The sequence below is a fragment of the Theobroma cacao genome, chromosome 10, assembly GCF_000208745.1.
Source record: "Theobroma cacao cultivar B97-61/B2 chromosome 10, Criollo_cocoa_genome_V2, whole genome shotgun sequence".
NCBI lineage: Eukaryota > Viridiplantae > Streptophyta > Magnoliopsida > Malvales > Malvaceae > Theobroma > Theobroma cacao.
Window position 1 is genome coordinate 14,572,611 of NC_030859.1, and position 10,371 is coordinate 14,582,981.

The following is a 10,371-nucleotide window of genomic DNA, read 5'->3' on the forward strand; positions in this document are numbered from 1 at the left end:
TGCCAAAAACATGGTGTGTGGGTGAAAAACGCATGTTTTATAATTAAAAGTAAATTTAGATGTCTAAAATAATTATTTGAAATGAAATTATAATTGTTTGAATAAAATAATAATATTTAATAAAATATTTTATTTTCTAAAAAAAATATTTATAGAGAAATCCGTAAATAATTTCTGTAGTGTAAAAGCTAAGTATATTCATACGTACTTTAAAGTAGATAACTGAAGTATAAAATTTCTTTTACAGTGACACGTGGGCCCTCAACTAACCAATAAGGTACGAGTATGTGAACCTACAATTTTGTCGATGCAAGGCTAACTGAAGTCCTTGATGCAATCAGCTATCTACTAGCTATCTCGAGCCTGAAATATAGGGAATTGAGGGTGATGAGATTATGAAATCCCAATGAGTAAACAGATACCATCTAAACCATCTAAAATCGAGTAAATGGAGACAATTAAAATAAGTCATCATACTGTAATTTCATTACCTTACAACTCATTTCAACCAAATAAACAACTAGGCTTATGATTTCCTGAAAAGCTTGGCTTATGCCAAAAATCATTCTCATACTCAGTTATCAGGGATGCCTTGATAGAGGGCTATCCCAACCGAGTCCGCCAAGATTGTTAAAAAGGTCATGTACGTATAAATTATGTTTTTATTTTGAAAACATAGCCGTTTGTTGACATTGGCTGAGTTCACCCTCACGTGGTGGTTTGGCGTGAAGTAAACTTTAAAAGTGTTAGCCTCAAGAGTTATCCACCTGCGCCTCTCATATTGAGGTAAGATATAATGGGGTTTACCGTGCCCCTCTAATAGGTCGGTCCATGAAAACTTGCCCACTGTAGTAAGCTCATCATTATCCCACCAATCAATAAAATTCAATAACATGATATGGCAATTTTATCATTATCTAGCCTATCAAGGCAAACAACAGTTTATACATTTAAACACAAATACCAATTCAGCCATTCATGCCAATATTGTCATAAGCCATTCAATTTAAATCATGAATTTACAACATATGAAAACAGTCTCCAATTACTTTATTTTTCAAACCGTCAATTCATTTCAAGACAATTTACAAAATCATTTTATTAAATCACATTTTAATTACAAATCACAAGGATTTACCATTTAACTCATTTTTCATAAAATTCACAAAATCGAATAAAAACCACTCTAGATAATTAAGACGATAGTAAGGTTACTCACAGTATCAGGAGTGGAAATACTCCTAGTCCCTGTCTTTGGTGTAATCTCTTTATCCTTATCAAATAGCTCACCACCTATACATCACACATGACACAAAATTCAATAATTTGTGTCAATTTGTTATAAAATATTTCAGGCTCTCTAAATCTAAATGAATGCATGCGATGGGATGCAAAATGTTCGATTAATCGCTTAAATGTGATATTCGACCTAAGTCACACTATAGTCGGTCTAATCGGCTAAAATCTTCAATTTAACTCCAAATCAATTCTTCTCACTTTCTACACTCCAATTATACCTAAATTACCTCAGTGATTGTGAATGAGATTCAATTTATCAGTCTCGGGTCAATAATCACACATGTCTATACGTTGAGCAAAAATTCAGATTTTCAAACCAAAATTTCCCATTTAATTTCTAACCTCACCAAACATCAAATATCACCAACATATCATGAAATATCATCAATTTCAGCCTCAATATTCTCCCTAGAAAATTCGGCCTCTTATGGGTAACGGGAGAAAATGAATTTTTCTTGTTGGCTTTTCTTGCTACACATCACTAACTAACTAAAAACACTAACATAACTTGAAATCAAATCAATCCAATATCATTCTCTCTCCATACCTATTCGACCAGCCATGAATTTACCATGAAAACATAAAATTTAACCATGGAAAATAAGGAAAAATGCATGGGAAAGGTAGATCACAAGTCAAAATCAAGAAATTTTACCTTTGATTGCTTGATTACTTAAAATCCACCAATTTTCCCTTGAATTTTCCCACCTAGGGTTCTTGTTCTTCTTTTCTTCCTTTGTTCTTCCTTTTGTTTTCCTTTGGCCGGCCATATGAAGAAAATGGGCTGATTTTGTGCTAAATTTAAAGTTAAATAATAAATGGTTATAAACTTGACACATGTCATCTTATTATTGGTCCATTTGTAATTTCTTAACTATCAAGCTTTCTCTCTCCACTATATAAATTTCTTCAATTATCCATGATAATATTGGGTAAAATTCATGTGCTGGACAAGTGTTGGTGGTGTAAAATTAAAATTTTACCACTAGGGTGGCAAAATTATCATTTTACCCCTATGCTATGAAAAAATGTCGGAATTAAAATTTTTCACTTCTCAACCTCAAATCATACTCCAATAAGTCAAATGTGATCAAAATCTTTCAAAAAAAATTCTCATTTTGTCCTCGAGTGGCAAAATTACCATTTTACGCTCGGATAGTGAAATTTCCGGTTTGACTCTAAATTAATCTTCGAACTCCAAATCACCATTTTAAATCATTCCTGGACTGTAAAATTTTCAATTTCACCCTATAATCTCTATTTGATCTAGTTCGAGGCTTAAATCAACTTTGTTGTACCTCTAGGTACAATACCGATTTTTGTAAATTTTTCGAGACTCTCTTAGCATGCAAACATGTTATCCATCACATGTATGTCCTGTCAAGCATTTTATAAGGTCGGGCTTTACAATAAGGATTTGATCAAACACAATAAAAAAAAGAGCTTATTTGAATTTTTCTAAATAGTTCAAGGCTTTTTTAAGTATTATGGCTTTTTTTTTCTTTTTTTTCTTTCCACTCTGTTGACCGATCATTCGAGATATGGTTGACATAATGAAGCACCGATATGGTGCTCCCTGTGGCTGATATTATGGATCCGTTGAAAGACAACGGCGATAGATGAAATTTAAAGAGACAAGTGGAGTGGCGGACAAAGTAGAGAGAGAAAGAAAAAGAGGAAAATGAAGAGGTTTTAAATGCTAGTGTTAGGTTTTATTATATATAAGGTAGTGATTTGACAAAATGGTTAAGGATATTTTTGTCCTAAAATTTTTAATTTTGTTCCATGGCTTGTGGAATAGTTGTTACCGAGGGGATTAATAATAGTTACTCTAACTTCTTTTGGAATGACCATTTTATGAACCAAACAAAAGAATAAGGAAGGAATAAAGAATAGGATGGAATGAAATAATCATTCTTCAACTTTCATGAAAAAGGAAAAAAGAAAAGAGGGGTTTGCGCCAACTGTTGACAATATTTGAATGGTGTTTTGATTACGTCAAATTATGCAAAAAAATGTAATTAAGGATCGAGGAGTCTCTTAAATCTCAATCAGTAAATAAATGGGATACAAATCTAATGGTCAAAAGGGAGTAAATTAATTTGACGATTCTCAATTTTTGAGTCGCATATCATTTTAGTCTCTATAATTAGAAAAAAAACTTATTACTCCTTGTATTTTTAATATTGTAACGCGATGATTTTTAATAACTCTAAATAACTATGTAATATATATATATATATTAATAAGAGGATTATTTCGTTATAACATTGGAAGTGCATAAAATCAATAAATTACTTTTTAAATTCTAAAAACCAAAATGATATGCACTCGTGAATGTAAATTACTTTTCGAAGGTTAAAGAAGGAGTGGGTTAAAGGAGCAGGAATGGTTCGTGCTATGCTTTTTGGGTCGTTTTGCAGAATATTTAATAGGCATGAGTCATGGGACAGAATAAGGGGGAACATGGACGAAGCAAAGCAAACCTCATAAATGAGACTATCTTTCAATGTCTCAATCTTCTCCCTCTTAATTTATGAGAAAGGACAAGTGTGTGTGATTCAACCGTTGCTCTTTCAACAACTCACATGAATAATATCTTCGATTGATTTTTCCATTTTTTTCCACAACCATTGAATTGTTCGAAATACCCATTATGTCCTTTCTAAAGTAGTGTAATAACCAAAACGGGTCTAAAGTCTAAAGCCATTTTACACTTGCAAAACTATGCTCTTAATAAACACATTGCCTTATATCTAATAAAGGAAATTATAAGGAATAACCTTTCTTGATAAGGGCATTTAAAAAATAACCATCAAAATAAATTTAATTATTTTTAGTCATATTTAGCTATGATTTGACAAAAATACTTTTGAAACTATTTTAAATAAATTAAACCATTTATCACAATTTCTCCCTATTTGTGCTTCCGATTTTTCTCTCTCACCATCCCACTTTCTCTAATTTTATCGATTTTTCTCTTTGGCATTCGTTTGTTATGTTCTTGATTTCTCTCTCCCGTATTTTCAGATTTCTCTCTCCTACATTTTCAGATTTCTCTTTTCTGCGCTTTCAAGACACTAAGCGATGGTTTTGATGTGCTTGGGTGAATGGCTATTTGAAGAATTTGATTTTTAGGTATTTTGGATTAAATTAAAATGGTAGAAATGATCACAGATATTTGAAATAATTTTTAATTAAATCAATTCGAGATCTAAACACTAATAAACTCAAAAATTTGAAATTTATAAATCTAGGTTTTCAAAAGAATTTTTTTTTTATTTTTAATTGAAATAAGTGTTTTAGATAAGAAAATTTATGTTTTAATTTATGAAAATATATTAGAAACACTTTAATTAGTGCCAAATTGTCAAAAAAAAAAAAAGAAATGAAGAGAGTTGAGAAGATTTGAAGTTTTGGTTCGTAAGTAATAACAACATTTTAGGCATTAAAGTATAACAAAATATTTTTGAATATGACATGTAACAATAATATTTTTTCTACATAACGTGAAGTAACAATAATTTTTTTTTTCAATATGGCATGTAACAACCTAACCATGGTGTGTCACATGTTTTTGTATATGACGTGTAACAACCTAATCATGACTTGTCACATATTTTTGTAAATGGTGTATAACAATCTAACCATGACGTGTCATATGTTTTTGTATATGACATATAACATGTTTTTGTACATGGTGTATAACAATCTAACCATGACGTGTCATATATTTTTGTATATGGCATATAACATGTTTTTGTACATGGCGTGTAACATTCTAACCATGGGGTGTCACATATTTTTATACATGGCATGAAACAACCTAATCATGATGTGTCACATATTTTTTTATATGGAATATAACATCATAGCGTGTAATTTCATTAAGAGTAATTTTGTCCAACTTGATTAAAAATAATTAAAATTATAAAAATGATTATTTTTGAAAATATTTTATCTATAAGGGTTACTTTTAAAAATACCCCTATCTAATATGAAGGGTTGACAAAGTTATTATGCTTGTATCGCCTTTCACCTCGCAACATAAGAACCGTCATTTTAGTTTTAAATGGCTTGTGTGGAGATAATCACTGCAAAAAATATGTTAGCGTTTTTTGTTTCGATTGATTTTTTTTTTTTTTAGGTTTTGTCTGTTGTAAGGGCACTTATGAAGGTGGGTTTATATAAAAACTCATATATTTTATTGTCTAGTCAATTTTTTATTTATATATGTAAATATTTATTACAATGTATTTATTCATAATTAATTAACATGTAATTTATATTTAAAATGTTTTTTTTCACCAAAATTATATTAAAATCATTCATTAAAATAAATTTCGTGTCGAGTAGAATTTGATGCAAAGTTATAAATATTTCTCTCGACTTGAGATTGAATATTAAATCATAGAGTGGAGTTAGGTTTTGAGTGAGTAAAAAATTACCCCACCGTTATCATTCCTATCGATTACACATCCTCAGATCCTTTTGAAAAGACTATTACCAACCATCAGAAATAGTCAAAAAATATTTTAATTAACTAAATATCTTAAAAATATTTTTTTATTCATTATATAAACCAAAGTATAAAATAATTATTTTCTCTCTATTGTAACGCTCCATATTTTTTTTATTTCATTTCCCAAACCAAAAATACACTGAATGTTTTATAACAAGCCAAGCCAGTATCTTTTCTACCATGTAGGTTAGACTTCTAATTAATCCTTTTTATAATATGGTATGTGCCCTTCAGTTACAACATAAAGGAAACAGCTAAAGTATATAAATTATCAGTTATTTTTATAATTAGCATAAAAAATGAGTTGAACAAAATATAAAACTGAAGTTGACAAAAATACTGTTATATTTTGTTATTCTGAGGGTGGACATTAAATGCTATTGAATTCTACAAACATGAATATTTAATACACACATGATAGGTCCTACCTGCAAACCATTTCCTTTCCATCTCCCCTTTCATCTTCTCACCTCTCCTCTAAAACTCAGTCCTTCAACTCTATCGGCTCCCATTAATGCCCCAACCTCAAAAGCACAGCTACTCACAAACCAAACCAAGAAAAAGAAAAGAAAACCCATTTTAATGGGCAAGAAAATGAAGCTCCCTGCTCTATTCAAGCACAAAGAAGCAAGGGAGCCTTGGCAATGGCCCTCATGCAAGCACCCCAAGACCCTTTCCTTCCGAGCAGGAGATGATGTGTTCAAGACTGTCAACTCAGTGTTCTTTGAACCCATCGACGGGGTTGAAACGCCGGAGTCATGGTTCACAAAGTCTCCGGAGTCGGCAAGCTTTTCCACAGAGTCAGATCAGGAGTTCGATGGGGAGTCATTGGAGATGGTTGTACGAGGGGCGCGATCAGAGAGGCTGTTCTTCGAGCCTGGTAGTGACACTAGTTCGATCTTGGAAGAGGCCAAAACCGGAGGGCTTCCATTCAAAGAAAGTGTAGTTCTAGCCATGGAGTCCGCTGATCCGTATGTTGACTTTAGGAAGTCCATGGAAGAGATGGTGGAGACGCATGGGCTGAAAGATTGGGAGATCTTGGAAGAATTGTTGGGGTGGTATTTGAAGGTGAATGGCAAGACCAATCATGGATTCATAATCGGTGCCTTTATCGATCTGCTTGTTGGTCTCAATGCTACTTCTTGTTCTGATTCCACTAGTTATTCTTCTGCTGTTTCTTCTTTACCTTCATCTCCTTTGTGCTCAACTCAAGGAGATGATAATGAGATTGAAGAGGAAGAAAACGTTCGTTTGCCTTAGCTTTTCTTTTGTAGTATCATTCCTTTGTGTATATTGTTGCTAGTAGTACTAGGTCATCAAAAACTATATAGTATATAAACAAAAAGAGATAGCACAGCACTTCATCCCCTCCCTTTTTCTCCGAATTTCCAATGCATTTTAGGCTGCATTTTGTAGGAACTGATTGGATTACGGTAATTACGTGAGATGTAAAATCATTTATGTTGCAGCTGAAAAATATTTCCAACTGTCTTTGAGGAACTGTTCTTGGAACATGGCAAGGACCTTGTTGGGATTAGATTTTCCTGATAACCAGGTATATGTGTGGGGATATCAGGAATGGTTGTTCTCTATCTTCTGCTGACTATTACTAATTCTCTCTGTTAACCAATTGGCAATTTTGCAAGTGCAATTTAAAGAGGAATAACCTCTGTTTTTATGTATCATATCCTCCATGGATAGGTAGCAATCTTTTAAAGAAGAAAAAAAAAACCTCTGTTTTTATGACTTATTCCCACAAAACTAATTAGTCAATCTACCCCTTTTTTTATCGTTTCCAATGTTTCTCCTAAAGGCAAAGATTAAGTCAGTGCACTGTTAACTTAATGTAATAAATTAAGAATAATTATTGGAATATGATGTCATTTGTAAATTGTAAATTTCATCCTTGAGATATATTTTCACATTTATGCATGTTTATATATATAGGATTTATATAATTTGATACGGTCAAAATACTTGGGAGATCCCAGTATCCATGTCTCTACTCCAATTTGAAACAATTTTGTCCCTCAATTTTGAAAATTGCTCTAATTTAATCTCTTCTCTAATAGTATCCAATTTAACTGTTAAATATAATGACATTAGTACCACGTCAGCACTGACGTGGTACATTTTTGCTGACGTGGTGATGTGGGATAATGGCATGTTGATGTGGCACTGCCACGTCATCTTTTTAAGCATGTTGGAGCCATGTGGCATGTTAATAGGCTACCACATGGCTTGCCAAGAGATTGACACGTCACTCTCCTTTTCTCCAAAATATGATATGCTCTTGTTAAGGTTCAAACCAGGACTTCTAGCAAAAACACCATAATACCTAAAGCCTTACTTTTGTTAATTTTTATTTTTGTTTTTGTTTTTTCTCTTTTTCTTTCTTAAACCCATGTTGTTTTTGAGCCTTCTTACACTACCCAAATCTCTAGCTATAAAAACATCTTTTTGTTATGAAAAATAACTTAAAAGAACAAATAAAGATAACTTGAAAGAATAATTAAAGAGAAGAAAGAAAGTATTTAGAGGGAGAAAAGAGATCTTATTGAAGTGTGTTTACAAATGAACTGAGGGAGCCTATTTATAGGCAAATAACCCTCTTATCTTGATAGAATTTACAAGATGAAGATAACACTTAGAGATTAGATGGATTAAATTCTAATCCAATGTAATTTACATCAAATCTAGATATAGATAGAATAAATGGATATTCACAAAAATATTCATAACACTCCCCCTTGAATATCCATTGTATTAAGAATATGCCTCGTTAAAACCTTACAAGGAAAAAACCTCATGGGAAAAAATCCGAGTGAAGGAAAAAGTGTACATAATTCTTTTCAAGAATACGCTTATGAAATACTGCCTCATTAAAAACCTTATCAAGAAAAACCTAGTGGGAAAAACCTTGATAAAGGAAAATAGTACAGTGCGTATTTTACTCTCCCTAATGACTACATTATAGAGATCTTTAAAATGATACATTCCAACTTTTCAAATGTTGCAATAAGAAGGGCTTTGGTGAACAAATCTGCTAGATTGTCACTTGACTGAATATGTTGAACAATAATTTCACCCTTTTCTTGGAGATCATGAGTAAAGAATTTTGGCGAACTATGTGTTTTGTTCGATCGCCTTTAATATATCTTTCCTTTAACTGTGCTATGCAAGCAGTATTATCCTCATATAATGTTGTTGCAATTTTCTTCTTGGTTGACATGCCACACGTTTCTCGAATATGTTATGTTACAGAACTTAACCAAACGCATTCATAACTTGCTCATGAGTTGCTAAAATTTTTGCATGGCTAGAAGAAGTAGCAACTATAGTTTGTTTTATAAAATGCCATAAAATAGCCATACCTCCATATGTGAACAAATAACCTGTCTGGAATCAAGCTTTGTGTGGATCAGATGAATATTTTGCATCTGCATAACTAATTAAATTTTATTTTGATGCATTTAAATTATATAAGCCATATCCATTGTTCCTCGGAGATATCAAAGTATATATTTAATTCCATTCTAATTTCTTCGAGTTGAAAAGAACTATATCTTGCTAATAAATTCACAGCAATTGCTTTATCAAGTCATGTATTGCTAGCAAGATACATTAATGCTCCAATTTCAATAAGATATGGTACTTCAGGACCATGAAGTTCTTTATTATCCTCACGAGGTTGAAAAATATCTTTTTGCACATTTAATGACCTTACAACCATTGGTGAACTCAATGGATATGCTTTCTCCATATAAAATCGTTTTAGCACTTTTTGCTATAAAATTAGATTAATGGACAAATATTCCATTTGTCAAGTGTTTAATCTAAAGACTCAAACAAAACTTTGTTTTTCCATGATCTTTCATCTCAGATTCTCTCTTTAAATAATCTACGGCTTTTAATAACTCTTCAAAAGTTCCAATAATGTTCAAGCCATCAATATAAACAACAATTATAATAAATTCATATCTAAACCCTTTTTATAAAATACATGGGCATATAGGATTATTACAAATTTGCACTAAGGCGATTATACCACATGTGTCTGGATTGCTTTAATCCATATAAAGATTTTAATAATTTAATCAAGTAAATTTCTCAATAGTTCAAATTTTATGCTTCGGGCAACTTAAATCCTTCAAGGCTTTTCATATAGATATCGATATCAAATGAGCCATATGAATAAGCTGTAGCTATACTCATTAGACGTATTTTCATTTTCTCATTTATGCCAGACTAGTTAATATAGAATTGTAATTGTATCCACCACAAAAAATATATCTCTTTTCATATTTAATACCAAATCTTTGGGTAAAACATTGTGTGATAAGCCGTGCTTTATATCTCATAATCTCATTTTTCTCATTTCGTATTCACACAAATACTTATTTATATCTCACTGGTTTTACACCATTTGGCGTACGGTGAAATAGCCCATACTTTGATATGGTGATAAATAAAGTTGATCGAATGCAAATTGAGGTCAATTAAAATGTTTAGAAGTGATAAAAGACGAAAGGAGTAGTTTAGGATAAAAT

At 31.7% G+C, this 10,371-nt stretch overlaps 1 protein-coding gene and 1 long non-coding RNA gene across 2 annotated transcripts; one reads left to right on the forward strand and one right to left on the reverse strand.

Annotated features, from left to right (window-relative positions):
- On the reverse strand, window positions 266-1,992 carry LOC108663731. The gene is made up of 3 exons (XR_001929743.1): window positions 1,955-1,992; window positions 1,220-1,293; window positions 266-363 (listed from the first exon to the last, which is right to left on the reverse strand). It is a non-coding gene; the product is annotated as an uncharacterized LOC108663731 (long non-coding RNA).
- On the forward strand, window positions 6,242-7,372 carry LOC18586831 (transcription repressor OFP13). The gene has a single exon (XM_018128667.1). The coding sequence runs from the start codon at window positions 6,404-6,406 to the stop codon at window positions 7,079-7,081; it is 678 nt and encodes a 225-aa protein (XP_017984156.1). The 5' UTR covers window positions 6,242-6,403; the 3' UTR covers window positions 7,082-7,372.